This window comes from Vombatus ursinus, unplaced genomic scaffold, assembly GCF_900497805.2.
Source record: "Vombatus ursinus unplaced genomic scaffold, bare-nosed wombat genome assembly UNPS02015406.1, whole genome shotgun sequence".
Taxonomy (NCBI): domain Eukaryota; kingdom Metazoa; phylum Chordata; class Mammalia; order Diprotodontia; family Vombatidae; genus Vombatus; species Vombatus ursinus.
In genome coordinates, this window is record NW_020955184.1 from 3,819,030 (window position 1) to 3,836,365 (window position 17,336).

Genomic DNA, 17,336 nt, shown 5'->3' on the forward strand with positions numbered 1-17,336 from the left:
TGCCTTTCCATTTATGTTAGTGTGCTGAAGAGTAGCCTAAAATTAAGAAGTATGCCTTTAATCCCCCCAAAAAAGCCATAATTTTGATGTGTGAATGTTCTGAAAATTATAGAATAAGTTCGGCCATGAAAATTATATTTATTGCTTAAAAGAAATATGTTGACATCAACAGTAGTCTTCATGGGCATTTTCTATTTAAATGAGCTGCATTTAAGTTCATCCTTAACTAGAGGAAAACAGCTATGAAGAGAGAGCACGGTACCTTCAATCAATTGTCCAGCACCACCTCGAGCCAACCACATTTGAGGATTTTGCTGCACAAGTTTTCTCTCCAGCTCCCTATCATCACTCAACATCTGATACAGGTAAGAACGCTAGAAAATATGGGTCCTCTCTTAGAAGTCATTCGAATTTGAAATGCAGTACCCTTTTTCTAAAACCCTAAAGATAATTGAAAACTTTATTTTGCCTGAAATAAATGACAATCACCGAAGTACCATCAGTTAACATGTATCACAATTTTGGCCTTTAGATTTGACTTATCATTTTGAATATCTTGAAACTAAAGATAAATGGCTAGAGGGAAGTTAAACTAGAAACACTGGTATTCATTATATACTCCACTAATATAGCAGAAAAGTTATGTGATAGCTCCAAGTTTCTAAAATTATTTCATAGTGCAGCTGCTTTAAATTGCTCACCAGTTTTTTTATAAAAGTCCAAGCACCATACTTCTATTGAACTAATAGAGAAACAGTGTATTTTATGAAAAATTATTAATATTTCTTTAAAGAAAATATAATTTGAGCTTGTAATCTCATAATTTATAGATGGTCAAATTTGGTAGTCCAAAAAAATTCAGTTATTATTCTGTATATTTTTTTAAATTCATAAAGCCAAAAAAATAAAACTAGCCTCAACTTAGAAATATTCAGTTTGGGTTTGTTTGTTTTTTTAAATATTAAAGTGTAAGAGGGTACTGCATTTTGCACAGTTAATTATATTTTAAAGAAATCAATATGAAAACAAATAACTCATCAATAACAGGCCACATCCTGTTCTGATAATACTTTGCACTCCTTATGATTGTTTCATTTATTTTATTTTCCCTCTTTAGATCATTAAATATCAGTTCTGTTTGTCTGAAGGTAAGACAGTGTACAAAACTCATCCTCTATTCTTTTACTCTTGTGTTTTTGTAACTAAAGCACTAAGCTTTTATAACTGAGGCATTTACAAACTTAATGCTTCCCTGGTCCACACTAAACATTTCAGAAGTTTTTACTAAATTTTCTCCAAAGTTAGTTTTTTACTAACCCCAGGTCTGCATGAAACACTAACACTGGTTCTGGGATAAAGATAACTAATGATAAAAGCTTTGGTTAAAATTATTGAATTCATTAGTGAAATTATCATATTGACCTTTTTGTTTCTCAGCATGAACAAGTAGTCTGAATAGATGGCATTGCTGTATACGTCTTTGCATCATTAATGACATCCCAAAGGAGCAGTAGAAGAAGAATACAAAAACAAAAAGAGTGAAATTCCTCACTGATAAACTTTGTTTTCTAAGTGTCAAATAAGTTCAGATGATTTACCTTAATCGAAGGAGGGAAGTAATATAGTTTGCTAAAGTATTTATAGAAATGTTGGATTAGAATTTAGCAAACATATTAGACTCATATCAAAATGGTCATTAAAAAGAAATCTGAGGGAAAAATTTTAAGCATTTTTAATGTATGGGCAAAATCTAAGGAAATGAGAATAATGTGAAAGTGAAGCATCATCTATCTAAGGAGAGATAAAAAGATCGATATTAGTTTTGGGCAGATTGATGATACCACTTGAAATTATTCTGTTTGGGTGGTAGAGGAAAGGTAAATGGAAGAAAATTATAAAAATAAATTAATAAATGAATCCATGAATACTAGTCACATATTTCTGACTACTTCATTGCATAGTAACAGAAAAGAATTTTTGATGAACTATCAAACCATCTTACTTAAAATAGATGATGACTTTTGGCATGGCAGATATTTAACCCACAATTTTACCAAAATAAAATGAGACTGAATTTTTTTAATGATTCATTAGGATACAAAATAGACAACATTAGAAATAATTCATTTTAGAAGACACTTGGGGAATAGAACTATTCTGTTTAATGAAACATAAAAAATTTTTCTTCGTAGGTGAAAAGGTATTTTTCATTTAAATACTGACATTGCCAAAAATATTTTCACGTAAAATATTGTATGTTTAAGTCAATAAAATTATCCTAGAAGATTAAACATTTGGTTAAAGCAATCCTCAGTTCAACATAATGAAAGAAAAATAAAATGAATTACTCCTTTATATCCCACCCCCCAAAAAAAGAAAATGACAAAGCTGTGATCTCTTGGATTTTTTTCTTTTGATCTCACCCCTTTAGAATTGTTCTACCATAGCACTTACCAACCTCCTACTGAAGCCATAAGGGATAGTGCAAGAGAGGATATACATAATAAAAATTAAGCTAAAATAATGGTTACCCACCAGCCTGCAGATTTCAAAAGCAGTGATTAGCTGAAGTATTAGGATTTGGAGTTTTTGTTTTGTTTTAACCTAAAATTTGTTGAGTGTATACATAATTGGAATTCATAAATATCTTTAAGATACTATATGCATTCATAATAAAATACTTAACATCTGTTACAATAAATCCTTGTAAAAAATTAAATTCATTGTGATGTATAATTTCTGATCATCTCTGTCCTTTAACCAAATTCTTTATTGGTGATAAAATGTGCTTTTTACTGGTTTTAAACATTTTAAAAATAGTCATGTTAGACATTTAAACCCAAATCAGTATTTTAGCCTGATTTCTCAAAATGGGTTCTTTCTAATCAATAGATTGATATTTAAGAGTAATTATTTTTACACCTAAAGTCATTGAGGAGCTAGTGTGATGTCGTGCTCTGTTGGTCTTCCAGTAGCTAGATTAAAGCATTGTTAGATTTCTTCTCATCTTTTATTTTTTTAAAGTATTATGGGAAAAATATTCCTTTTACCTTCACCTTAGTCATCTGACACATAAATGGAAATTCTCAAAACCTTTGGTATTTCTATTTAAAGAATCCAAAATTTTATGTCAAAACAGTCAATTTATATACCAATTTCTATGTAAAGACTTTTCTGTTTCAATAAAATTTGATATACCATTAGAGTAACTGTAATTCAGATTATTCTAGATAAAATGTTTTATTTTATAATTAAAGTTATTCTTGTCTATAATAGTGGAATGGGATAAATTATCCTATCCAAATTTTTCAACTTTGAAATTTTTCTATATTTTAAAAAATATTCTACCTTGTCTTGTGGCAATATGATTTACATTTTGCTTAAGCAAATATTTTGATCACATGTCAGTCGGTTTTAATGCTGAAGACACTAAACTTTTTGTTGTTTTTTTTAGTACCCTTTTGGAAAACCGTGAAACTTCAGGTTGTTGTCGTTTTTTGTTTTTTGGGGTTTTTTTTTTGGTTGTTGTCATTTAAGAACACTGTATGAGTAACATTACAATTAATTTTATAACTTGAAAGTTTATTTACTTACCTCCCTTCAGGTCAAGAGTTAGGTCAAGAGTTTTTAACCTTTCTTGTGTTATGGTCTTTTCAGCAGTCTGGTGAAGCCTGAGGTCTCATAGGGCTATAAATGAAATCAAATATATTAAAATAAAGATGTTTTTCCCTATTCTAGTTCACAAACCATCTATAGATGCTAGGTTAAGAATTCCTGGTTTAGATTGAAAAGCTATGAATATAAAAAAAAATCCCTAGAAACACATAACTTGAGATTTTAGAGGGACCTCAGAAACCATCTACGTACAGGAATCCCCACTATAATACATCCAACCTTTGCGATTGTTAGGAAGTTTTTCCTAACATCAAGCCTAAATTTGCTTCTTTGCAACTCCTAGTTCTGTACCCTGAAACAAAAGAGAACAAAGCTAATCCCTCTTCCCCATGATGTCTCTTCAAATACTTAAACACAGATATCATATCCTCCATTGAGTCTTCTTTTCTCCAGGCTAAACCCGTCCAGTCTGATCTTCATATGTCATGGACTCAGAGCCCTTCAACATCTAGGAATTTCTCCAATTTACCAATGTCCTTCTTAAACAGTGGTGGCAAGAACTAACATAATACTCTATATGAGTTTTGCAGAGAGCAAAGTACTGTGGGTCTACCTCCCTCATCCTAGAAGTTATGCCCCTCGATACAGCCCAGCATCACATCGGATTTTTTTTGGTTGCCACATTATATTGCTAACTCATTGAACTTGAAGTACAGTTTTAAAAAAGGCAGATCCTTTTCTGAACAACTGATTTTATCCTTGCCTCCCCCATCTTATATTTGTGGTGTTATTTTTGTTGCACTTGAGTGCAAGAATTTACACTGATCCCTGTTGAATTTTATCTCATTAAATTGTACCCACTACTCTTACATGGGTCTTTACTGTCATCTACTCTGTTGTCTATCTTATTCCTTCTAGCTTTGTGTCATCTACAAATTTGTTCAGCATACTATATAGATATTATTTCTGTGCTACGTAGTATGTGCTGCCTTTATTGAAGTCATTGATAAAAGATGGCAAAGAGGCAAGGACAGATCCTTTGAGTACTCTGAGGAACTCCTGCCATATGGACATTGACTCATTAACAACTACTCTTTGAGTCCAAACATCAAACCAGTTCTGACTCTATCTGTTAGTATTATCATCTGACCTATCTCTCTCCATCTTCTTTACCTGAAGATAAAATATGAGATATTTTATCAAAAGTGTTGCTAAAATCTACACAAACTATATTTACAGCATTGCCCTCAACAACTACTTTAGTAATCCTTGAAAAAGGAAAATTAGGTTAGAAAAGGAAATTAGGTTATTCTGGTATAACCTATTCTAGATGGAACCATGCTGGCCCTTTGCAAGCACCACTTCCTTTTCCAGATTTTGGGCATCTATCGTTAATGATCTCTTCTAGATTTTTCCAAAGAATCGAAATCATACACAGGCCTCTTGTTTGCAGACTATTCTCTTCCCAAAATTGAGACATTTGCCCTTTTGCAATCTTGTGGTACCTTTTCTGTTTTCTGTGATCTTTGAAGTATCATGGATAGAGGCTCCAAAATCATGTCTGCCAGTTCTTTCAGGACTAGAGGATTTAGTCTCTCAGCTAAGGGTCTTGCATTCATCAAGGACAGGTAGATACTCTCTTACTATCTACATATTTATCTTGGGTTATCAACTCCCATTAGCCGTTTTTGTGCTATCATTTCACATGTAAAGTTCATTCTTCTTTGCAGACAAAAAAATAATGAGTTAGCTTTCCCTTTTTTTCTGTTGTCAGTTATCCCATTCCCCCCAACTCCCGTTGTCTTTCTCCTCCCAATAGTGTTTTTTAAAAATCACCTTTTTTTTGTTGTCCTCAACCCTAAATCACTCTGAAAGAGATAGAGAGGTGGAGAGATATTCTGTTACCTGGTCTTATATCTTTTGTGCATTTCTGTTTAAAATCTAGGTTGGTAAATTTCCTCCCTGTGCATCTTCATTAGACTCTTCAAACAAATCATATTTTTTGTTAAAAATGTTTCATTTGTGTTTCCAAATTTTTATTCTTGAGCATCTCCCATCCCTCCTGGGCTGACTTTCCCTGAAGGGTGGCATCCTATTTATCCATTTTCTGTCATAGCCTACATATTCATATTCACATTAAGAAATTTCACAGCATGCATTCACCTTAATATTTGATTTATGGTGTTCTAGGCAAATAGATAAAGGAAATAATTTTTTGAAAACAAACTTTTAAATTCCTGGTTGATATAAATAATAAAAAGAATACTACAAGATACCTTTGTTAAAATTTTCCTCAAATTTACATAAATATACAAAAGTAATGTCATCAAATTCATTAATTGATACAATATATACAATTCCAAAGTAAGAGAATGGACTTCATTTTGTCAAACAGCTAACTCTTTCAAACCATAGATAACTATTGAAATTTCATTTTCCATCAACTCCAGATACTGACTCAACCTCAGGAGAAAATTTTTCTTAACTGCTTTGATTTCCAAATGGATCCCAAGTGAACAATGCAAAATTCCAGTTCCAGTTTTAGAAACACCAATGGTTTGCTGTTCTCACCTGAAGTAATGGGACCATTTACACAGAAACAGCCCTTTTAAGGAAAATATATAAAGGAAGGAAAGATTTTCAAAACAGAATATTCTATTCCATTAGCCATATTAAAGAAATTTAGAAACATCAACAAAAAAATTGCCCAACTGAGTGGAGTTTTATAAAATATTCTAGAGGTATTTTTTACAAGAGTAATTATACCATTACAATTTTTACCTAAATGTTGTTTAATGTACTGGATTAATTTACTTCATAATTTAAATTATTTGAGGCACCAAGATTGCTAATATTTGCTTCAGCCCAGTATACTTTCTGAGCTTCATTTTTTTCCCTCACTGTTTGAGTTAATATGAATGTGTCTAATTTGTTGCTCACTACCATCATGCAATACATATCGCATTCATAGTGTTCTCTTCTTTACAAATTACATGGTAGTACTTTATAAACTAAGAAATTGATCTCTGTTGATTAGATGAAGTATTTCTAAAATATAAAGCCGTCATTTGTAATTAATACTTGGCCATCTTTGTAGCCTTAAAGATTTTCAGGTTCCTATAAAAAGAACATAAAATACTGTGCAAGTTACAACTGTATTACAATTTACACTTTATTAAAATTATTGTTAATCCATACAAAGTAATAGTAAAAAGCCCTATATTGGGCCTTAGCTATAACCTCAGATTTGCCATTCTCTCTCAAAATATGATCTTCCTCCATAATCACATACCATTTCTTGATGGTTCAATAGAATTTGATTGCTGAACCAAAATTTTTGACTGGGCCATCAAAACAGTCAGTCCATTCTAAGTAGTATAGCTTTAACTTTGGATAACTTTTCTGGCTCAGTTTCCTACTCTGTAAAATCTAATACATAAAAACCTACCACTGCTCAATTCAGAAGATGATTTGAGACTTCTAAAATTGATTTGAGCTCATTAAAAGAAAGTAATTTTATAAAGAACATAATATATGGAAATTCCAATAGGAAGATGTGTCCTCTTCATTCTGTAAACATGTATTTCTACAATTTTATACTACAGCCAAACGTATTCTACTTTTAATGCTATGAGCTTTGTGTTTTTACTATTTTTTTGTATCCCTAGCCCTTAGCACAGTGTCTAACACATAATATCCACTTAATAAAATGCTTTATTTACTGACTAGTTTAATAAATGTTTGTTGACTAACTGACTGAATATTGTGGTTATTCTAATAGTGGCTAATTGAAGTTTTTTTGATAATGATCATTTGCTTCCATTTCTACAAGTCCCAGAACTACTGTTTCCTACCATTTCTCTATTCTCACTCACCTCTCAACCCCTTGCAATCTGGCTTCCAACTTTATCACTCAACTAAGACTTCTCTCTCCAAAGGTAAAAATGATTTCTTCCTTGCCAAATGCAGTTACCTTTTTCTTCTTAGCTTTTTGGCAGTATTGGACAAGGATGAGCAACCCCTTCTCCAGGATACTCTTTTCTCCCTGAGTTTTCAGGATACTGCTCTCTTGGTTTTCCTAATTATATGGGTACTTCTTAGTCTCTTTTGTAGGATCTTTATCTGTGTCCTACCCCATAACTTGATGTGCCCCAAGGCTCTATCGTAAATCTTCTCTGAATTCCTCCTTAAGCCCTCCTGGAGATCTCAACAACTCAAATCAATTCAGCAGTCATATGTTTGTAGATGACTTCCATATATTTACATCTAGCCTTCATTTCTCTTCTCCATACAATCTCCCATCATGGAATGTTTGTTGGACATTTGCAATTGAGTGACCCATAAACATCTCAAAGACAAGTCCAAAATTCATTATCTTTTCTCAACCAAATCCTTTCCTCTTCTCAGTTTTTGTTGAGAGCACCACCAGCCTTCTAGTAACCTTGGTTCATAACCTTGGAGTCATTCTTAGCTCTTCAATCTAACACTCTCTAATCAGTTGCTAAATCTCATCAATTCTACCTCCACAACATCTCTCATAATCCTTTTTCTCCACTCACATTTCCACCACCCTAATTCAGGCCCTTTTACACCAGGATTACAAGTAATAATAACAGGCAGTTAGATAGCTCTTTAACATTTGTTTAAAAAAACAAAAAGCCCAGTATTTTATTTCATTTGATCCTCACAACAGACCTGTGAGATAGGTACTATCAGATTTATCTTCATTTTACAGACTAGGAAACTGCGTCTTTGCCAGTGATTTTGCTGGTCACTTGTCCTAGTCTCACAACTAGTAATGTAAATGCCTGATCGAGATTTGAACTCTGGTCGTCCTGACTCCAAATCCAACATTATCTGCTGTGCCAATCTAGCTACAGTAATAATTGGCCTCCTTGACTCGTGCTTCGCCTTGTCTCTAATTCATCCTCCAGATATTTGCCAAAAGGACATTCCAAAAGCGCAGATCTTACCATGTCACTCCACTGCTCAAAAAGTTTCTAAAATTAAATGCAAATAATTTTTCTTGTCATCCAAATCCCTTCACGATCCACCTTTAGCTTGCCTTTCCAGACTTATTGCATATTAGTCTACATCACATACATTCCAGCCAAACTGGGCTCCTTGCTGTTTGTGGTACAAGACCTGCAGTCTCCCATCTACACAGCCCTGGCCTCCATGCCTGAATGCTTCCATTAAGGCTCAGCTCAAGCACCATCTCATAAGGATAGACACAAAATCTATCCTTATCTCCCCTAGTTTTTGGTGCCTTCCCACTGGAAATAAATTTGTATTTATTTTGTATATACTTATCTCTGTACATGCTGTTCCCCTCCCCATACTAAATGGAATAACCTTAAAATCAGGGTCTGTTTGCTTTTGTCTCTGTACCCCCAGGAGGTTTGGGACATAATAGGCACTTAACATATGTTTGTTGACCGAATCAACAAGTGATAAGAATCCCCACATCACAGCTTGGAGCTCAGTATTTCATTTCAGTTCAATTCAATTTATTAAGTACCTGCTATTGTGTAAGTCACTGTTCTGAGTACTAGAAATAGGAAATTTTTATACATGGTGAATTAGTCTGCTTTTTCCATCTGGGGAAAACAATTTTTTTTTTCAAAGTTCTATTCCTTCTCTTATTGTTCAACTCCAGGGTACACTTATTTTTTACCTCTTTGCCTTTAGGAATCTTACATCTAATTAGCTCGAATCTACCTTCTGAATTTGTAAATTAAATGTCTTCAGTGGGTATAGTCACACCAGAACCTCTGAAGCTCTACACATCCAGACACCAACAAAATAAACCACATCATGCTTTCAAAAAAATGAGCCAGAGAGTTAACTTACATTCTCACAATGCCTGCAAATCATTACAGCCATATTGATTATGGCTATTTGTATGATGGTGTTAACTGGTAACAGAAAACCACATGGATGTTTTTTTGCGGGGGGAAGGGCTAGGGCATGATTCATTTTATTAGCTTTCTGTAGAGACAGCCTATGTCCAATGATACGACATCAATATTTATTTTTTAATGTAGCTCACAAACTTTGTAGCTTGTATTCTAGCAAATACACAAGTATAAAATTAAATTAACATTAATATTCAAATTAACATCTCATACTACAAAAGTCAGGTCTTGCTTAGAATAGAATATTAAAGTCATTTTATACATTTCTCTTCCCTGGGCCTTTGAAAATTAGGAAATATGCACTGCAAATTATTTAAGTTTTAATTTAATGCACATCCTCAGACCAGAAGTTGCTGTGGGGTCTATAGATTCAAATGTCATATGCTAAAATTAATTACAACTAAATAACAAGAAGCTTTATTCAGTCCTCAGTGGATTTGGTGGGGTTCCTATTAGGGGAGATTTTTGTTTATTTTTGTTGAGTTTTACATTGAGAGTAAAGTGGTTAAGATAACATTCCATGAGTTCAGAAGATGCATTAGAAGGCCGGTGGATTTGGACTGTTTTATAGACTTCTTTTTTCTTCTTCTTTTCTGTCTTCCTGTGTAACTGTTAGTTGGTAAGTACAACATAATTGGATTTATAAAACAGTTCTTTGACTGTGAAACCATTCATCACCCTAACCATGCTCTCAATTATCTTATTTAACCAAAATCTGATTACTCTCTTCTCTGTTCTTCAGTTAACACCTGTCAAACCCTGCAATGTATCTCATATCTATTATATCTATCTTCTCTCCTGTTTCCTCACTTCTCTCTACTCTTTCATCATTTCTTCATTAACAACAAAGAAAGAAATGCAGTGATAGTTCTGTTCCTCCCCAAACCTCCACTAGAAAACATTGGCCATCTCAAGGTAAAAAAGCCAAAGGAAGCCCTCTCATTCTTGCTGGGAATGGTGTGTTCTATCAGACAAGCATGGGCTCCCATTTACTCTCTGTCTGCCTTCTGTCTGCAATGCTTTTCTGAAGGGGGCCAGTGGTTCATGGGCTCTAATGATTCACCCAGGTTAGATAGTAAGGGGGGAATGACACATTTCCTTGTATTTTAGGGGGTGTAGGTCATTATAATCCTAGTTATGAAAGAATGAATGTTGAAGCACCCCTACTGAAAAGGGGAGAAGTAGACCTGGATTTTGCTTGACCAAGAACTTTTCTTAAAGGAATGTATTTTTGTTCTTCAGTACATTTATGATACTTAAGTTTACTAGCATCTCACTAGGATCCACACCCCTATGAAAATTTTTACTTTGCCTTTTTACCATTTATAATTTCAGCTTTGCAAATGAATAAAGGCAAAAGTAAATTGAGAAATTGATTATAGTTAGAAAGTTTTAAGGTTGCAAAAGTCTGAGACTGCCATTTATTATACCTGATTAGGAATATGTGTTCTTTACCCAGTTTACTAGTTGGAAAGGATTTATACCATTTGATATTTTAATAAATATCAGTAGTCAGAGATTTCCATACTAGGCAGTGTGGCATAATAGAATGCTATATTTGAAGTCAGAGAACCTGATTCAAGTACTGGCTCTGCTGTTTACATGCATGAGCTTAACCTTTCTGGGCCTCAGTTTCCTCATCTGTAAAATGAGGGGGTTGAACTAAATGATTTCTAAGGGCCTTACAGCTCCAGATCTATGATCTTGTGATTGATTATACATGAGCACTATTACCTTTAAGAATGATAATGGAGAGTCTAAATAAATGCCTGGGGAACTATAGGATACAATAACACTAGACTGTTACTGCATCATACTTGCAACTTTTTCTTTGTTGTCTGCAAGTTTTTTGGTGGATTTTTATTTTTTGCTTTGTTCAGAAGTGAACTATGCTCTATGGAACATTTAAATGGGAAGAACTAACTTTCTTAATAAGAAGGGATTTAGTCTCAATGGCTAAATTGTTTTCACTTGTTTCCCTCTTTTTCTTTTTTACTTTTTTCTTTTTTTTTTTTTTTAATTTTCAGATCTGTTTCCTCTGGTTACCTTTTTTTCTGTGGAAGAACTAGAAATCTCAAAAGAAACTTGCTGATCTATCTTAAATTATGGCATTTTTTGAAACAGTTTCCATTTAGACAAATTTTGATTTTAGAATCGTTGTTATGCAAGAATTTGCTTTGGTTCTTCCCATAAAGGAAATTACTTAATACCTTTGATGACTTTAGTTTGACCTAGCTTTTTAGGACTATTTCAGAGTATTAAATTTAAGCTGTGAATGCCTACACTCTGAAGCTTACTGTAAAGGAACTAGTCCTACTCACCTGCGTCTTGAACCCTGCATGCTGATGATGTCTCTAGATTCCTCCCCTTCTTGGTTGCAAGGAAATTGCTTCCCTTTGCTGCTACTCAGGATACTCAGGATACTCTGGTTGGTTCTCCCCATGATTTGATGTTTGTTTGTTTTTTTTTCCTGCTGACATGGTGGCTTTCAGTGAGTTTACAATACTTAGTAGGACTTTCTAATGAATAAGTGTTGTCTTTTTTATGGGGTACATTGCTGGGACATTGGTACTAACAGGTTTGTCTCCCCCAGGCTCCTGCCAGGAGACTCTACCCAGTGAAACTTCAACAGCATCGCAGATGGATGGGACCGACTTAGCTTCTCCAATGTCTCCACGAACCAGCAAGAGCAGAATGTCTATGAAGCTTCGCCGCTCCTCTGGCTCTGCCAATAAATCCTAAGGAGACAAGCAGTTCTGCAGCTTTTTTGAACAACAAACATTAGTCTTGAGCAGTTGAATTAGCATTGATAATATTTTCCCCCAGAATTTAGCTAGATATATGTCTACCATCACACACATGCTCCTTCATGTATACTTATTTTAGAAAACACCAATATTTTATTTGTAACTCAATATTTTAGCTTCGAAATTACTGTGGAATTTTTAGTTACACCCTAAGCTTCCTCTTTTTTGGTGCAGTTTATATACTGTACCCTTTAATTTTCTTGATAATTATGTCTAAATTGTCACTTTTAACTTCATGGTTAACAATGAACCAAAATATAATTGGAGAAAATTCTTTATTGTACCCCCATTGTAACTTTGTTAGCAAGCTAAATATGTACAATTTTTTTAAATGTACAATTTTAAATTTAAGCATTTGTAAAGTCCAAACAAAAGACACAAATTTGTTCATGCACAGGATGTGTGTAGATTATTTATGTTATGAAAATAAAGTAATCAAAATAAATGGTCTTTTAGTATTTCACTTTCCACATGAAAATTTTTTTATTAGGTTTTCTTTCCCAAAACAGTGTCTCATTTCCTAGCCATGTGGGTAATACCATGACAAATCAAAAAATGAGAATAATCACTGTGCTGCACTCTGACTTATGCTTGCCTTCCAATTATTTTTTATAACATTTCCCTTTTAAAATGGTATCACTGTTCAATGCCATTCTGTTTTGAAATTGTGGCCCTGATAATCTGGCCACAGGATCTTGGTGGATCAATAATTTTTTTCTTATATATGGAAAAAGAAGTATTTTTCCAATGTAACTTCCTTGCTCAAAATTATGTGTACTATTAAAGAAGATAAAGGAATATTATCCAGGAGTCATACTTTAATCTATTGTTAATATTGAGCTTAGAGGTGTGGATCAGTACACGATCCGTTCCTCCAGAAGTATTTTCCTACAACAGATGAGCTGCTCGTATTTTGTGTTGAGTAGCATCTCCTAAGGAAATGTAGCATGGCATTGGTTCTAACTGCATGTGTAAATACATCATACAGGCAACCACAGAAATATAAATTATGTATGGTCATTCATGTAGTATCTACAGATTTGTAATTGTTGAAAAGATGACATAATATTTAATAATACAATAAAAAATTATTCTTACCAATTCCTGTTCTTGAGTGTTGATTGAGCAGTGTTTTATCAGTGTTTTATCCATTTTAGGTATCAAATAGAGTTTATCTTATTTCTGTGATCAGTATACACCAAAGCATGAATTTAATTTATCTTCTCACTTAAAAATGGATCTGAATTCTCTTTCCGGGGGTGTACTTTGAACCCAGTTTACAGTAAGTCTCCCTAATCTAAAATTGCCCCCAGTGTCTTTTCTCCCTACACAGTTTGAGTTGTGCCGATAATTGTCTTCAGTTGCCTGACACTTTAATTTTTCAAAGAAGCTTTTGTTAATGCTGCTCCTTTCATATGATAAACCAAAACTTTATAGAAAAAGGGATTAGATTGGGGTTTTTTTGGTTAAGTGTCAAAAACATATATATATATATATATACATATATATTATATTACTGGTAAGCAGAAATAAAAATTAAAAACACAAGAAAGCTCCTGTTTAGCTGTGGAAAGTAGCTTTATTAGATGAAGTGCATAAGATGATATGGAGTTCAAAAATTTAAGGAACAAGCTGAAATAATCCAGAAGACTATCCTAAGGTGAAGAGTTATGGAAAGAAGTCACTCATTTCCAATATGCTCTCAAAAAAATTTTTTTAACACCAGGAAGCTAGGAGAGTATAGGATAAGAAATAATGAAATAACTGCTTTGGAACAAAGCAAACCATAAGCCTCCAGTTTGAAAAAAAAATCAAATTAAGACCAAATTTGAACCTATAGCATTAACTTAAAAAAAAAGAAAGGTGGAAGGTCAGTTTTCCAAGGGAAAATTAACTTTCTAGAGATTAAGCCATTATTTAATTGGGAAGTGTTTACAGAGTATACACTATCCGTTTTCTCCCGGAATTTAGATTATTTAAAAGGAGAATTATGGCAGTCCCTTTTTAAAATTATTTCATCCTTCTCTCTTGCCCACTGTGTCTTTCAATGGGTTCTAAATGCTACGTGTAAAGATAAGGACAATCAAACAACACACAAGATACAAGCTAAGCACATTTATTTGGTGAGCACCATACACCTCTGGCTAATAGAAGCAAGGACAAGGATGTATAGAATGTACATTGATCATGGTTTACAAAAAGCAATTCAAAAGCCACGGAGTTATGAAAAAAAAAAGATCTTAAATGAATTGCCTTTCATTTTGAAGGTGGATTACATCTTATTGTAGATTCATATTTAGTACAAGAAATGAAATTACCAACAAAAATGTTACACAAATTGAAATGTTACTAAAGGGGTCAAAATTTTAATTTCAGGAAACAGTGTTGGGTTTTTTTTTTTTTTAGTTATTTTTAAATAACTTGAGCAAGTTTACCTTACACAAAAGTGAAGGGGGGCGGGGGAGAGTACCTCAAGTTAAAACAATCTTTGTTGCAGTCAGCACTTTCCCCACTTAATTTGGGGTGGATCAGTTTGATGGACCTAAGAGGAAGGGGATGTTTACAGGGAACTCTAGACCTGAAACAAAAGCCCTCTGAATTTCACTTAAGCTCATTTTTGCCCACAGCCACATCTTGCTTGAAACCTTGGTTCTGTATTGTTTTCTGCAAATTTGGCACCAATCACGTCTATTTTTCTGTTCACAGAATGTACAATGAAAAATTATCCGAGCCCAATTAGAGAGAAATTATATGGGTGCCTGCCATGACAATGGAAGCAATATCAGTAATAACCACGTTGAGTGGCTTTGAAAAAGAAGGAAAGAAAAAAGTCCTTTCTAGACACAGATAAGTCTTCATCGAGCCTTTCCATGGGAATTAACAAGTCACACAGAATTGTTTAGGGCCTCCAGTGGTTGAATTCCAGGAAGCTTTTAGGGAAGAAAAGGAGGTAAGGAAAGAGGAGGCGGGGGAGGGGGCACTTTTACCAGTTGGTCCCGCAGCCGCTCACAAAGTCCATTTCTTACTTCTTGTCCCTGTCCCAATCTTGCTTCTCTACGTCCTCAGCAACCGGGTCTTAGTGGCATCTGGAGCAGCAACACCTGCCGGCTTTCCGAAGGGTGACATTTGTTGATATGTCGGGTTAGACCCAAGGAACTGAAAAAGGTGGACGGACAGTGCTTGCATGGAAAGATCTGTTGAGTGTCTTCGTCAGCTCCTCTTCCTCCATTTGTTCCCTCTGGAGGCGCCCCCGCTAAAGCGGGCAATAGCATTTCTTCCCGTACTGCGTGCCACAACCGGTGCTTGTCTCTGATGTCTGCCGAGGGGAAGTGCGCTCCGCAAAGTGGGCATGGGAAAGCAATCTGCAAGCTCTGCTCAGTACTGTAGCCAGGGGTCAGCGCTCGGGCTGAACCCGCCTGATGAGTACTCAAGTGCTTGCGCAAGTAAGCTTGACGGCGGAACTTCTTGTGGCAATATGGACACAAGAAAACCTCAGATACCCCTTCTCCGGGGCCCTTTCCTGCATTTGGGACGCGACGCCCCGACTCCCTTTCAGTATATGGGCCCTGTGGTAGCTGGGGCTCAGGGTGCTGAGTGACCTTGAAGTCTTGGCGGTGGCTAGCTGTAGAGTTGGAACTGTCTTCATGCTGATCAGTCCGGGAGCTGTCCCGAATAAGAGGGTGCTGACCTTCAGTCCTTTTCTCTCTGCTGTTCTCCTTACCCTCGGGCAGGAAAGATGCGATGGTGCTGCAATCAGGAGACAATGAGGAGGAAGAGGAAAACGAGGGGAGAGCCTTCCCCTCCCCGGGGACAGTGGTGGCAGCGTTGGCAGGACGTGGCTTGTGCCACCGGCGGTGGGAGGCGAGATTGGCAGGGCAGCTGAAGACCTTGTCGCATTCGGGACAGCGGTACTCAACTCTCACTATACGGGAGCATCGATGCTGGGCCAGTGCAAAAGGGTCTGCGTACTCTTCCTTGCACAGCTGGCAAATGTATTCACCCAGTGGCGTTCGGCTGCCTTCAAGGCCTCGGGATGGGGTCCCAGGCACCTCCTCCTTGATTTTCAACCCCAGGACTGGGGATGTGGTTACTTCATCCGCGAAACTCAACCTCCTCATAGCCTTCGGCTTCTTGGCACCTGGCACTGCTGTCCCAGACACCGACATTGACACCGGTCCAGGAGCTCCTTTGTCACGACGGTCGCTCCCAGTACCCCGCTTCAGTCCCTGAAGAGTGACAGTGAGGGGAGCTGAGTCCGGCTTTGGAGCAGCTTCTGGGAAAGGTGCTAGAAGTGGCATCAAAAGCTGCTCCACCGAAGAGGGGGCAGACAAGGGTGCCACTGTGGAAGAGAAAGCAACTGCGGCTGTGGTGCCTCCCGGGAAGGACTCAGCCGAAGCAGGAGAACTCAGGCAGCGCTCCAGGAATGTCCCTCGCAACTCCGCACCCGCCGGCTTAGCTGGGCTGGGACTGGGACCGGGTGTCGAGCCTCCGCCCAACCCCCACTCAGCGCTTTCTCGTCGGCCTGGTCTGCTACTTCCTCTGGTCCCTAGGCAGGACGAAGTGCGCACGGGAGCTGACAGTTGCGAAGCCGCCTCCCTCTCCTCCTTTTCTACCTTTTCCAATGAGAATTCCAAACGCTCCGTACCCTTCACGCTTCCTTGGGGGCTAGCGGAAGCTGCTCTAGGGAAAAGAGGCGCCTCTTGGGGCCCCAGCAACTCAAAGTCCCTTTCCACCCGACGCACACGGTAAGAACCTCCCAGCCTCTTGGTTCGTTTCACCAGAAAGCCCCTCGGCATGATGGGGTTGGGAGAATGTGAAAATTAAACTGAGAGGGAAGAGGAAAAGTGAGGGGTGGAGGCTGCAGGACCCGAGACTGGAGCAGGACGTTGCTACAGCCGTCATGTTCCGGCCTTTATAGCTGAGACGCCAGTTGGGCAGAGGGGGCAGTCAACCTCGCTCTGGGATGGGTAGGTGCTACCCAATCAGGAGTAGAAAC

At 36.5% G+C, this 17,336-nt stretch overlaps 2 protein-coding genes across 7 annotated transcripts in view; one reads left to right on the top strand and one right to left on the bottom strand.

Annotated features, from left to right (window-relative positions):
• Nucleotides 1-13,441, top strand: part of RALGAPA1 (Ral GTPase activating protein catalytic alpha subunit 1) — a 311,896-nt gene extending 298,455 nt beyond the window's left edge. For 4 of the 6 annotated variants that reach the window (XM_027847455.1, XM_027847456.1, XM_027847462.1 and 1 more), the window contains 2 exons: nucleotides 241-365; nucleotides 12,127-13,441. In XM_027847455.1, coding sequence (XP_027703256.1) covers nucleotides 241-365; nucleotides 12,127-12,275 — 274 coding nt within the window. In that variant the 3' untranslated portion in view covers nucleotides 12,276-13,441. Of the gene's footprint in view, nucleotides 1-240; nucleotides 366-1,117; nucleotides 1,149-1,437; nucleotides 2,720-12,126 lie in introns of those variants that run through there. The other 2 variants (XM_027847457.1, XM_027847458.1) reach the window with 2 other exon arrangements.
• Nucleotides 13,442-15,402: 1,961 nt separating this feature from the next.
• INSM2 (INSM transcriptional repressor 2) lies at nucleotides 15,403-17,136 on the bottom strand. Its single transcript, XM_027847420.1, has one exon. It carries the CDS (start codon nucleotides 17,134-17,136, stop codon nucleotides 15,403-15,405), a length of 1,734 nt encoding a protein of 577 aa, XP_027703221.1.
• Between the last annotated feature and the right edge of the window lie 200 nt (nucleotides 17,137-17,336).

Bases quoted from the DNA above. Each gene is read 5' to 3' on its own strand.
- INSM2 (XM_027847420.1), bottom strand. From the start codon at position 17,136: ATGCCGAGGGGCTTTCTGGTGAAACGAACCAAGAGGCTGGGAGGTTCT.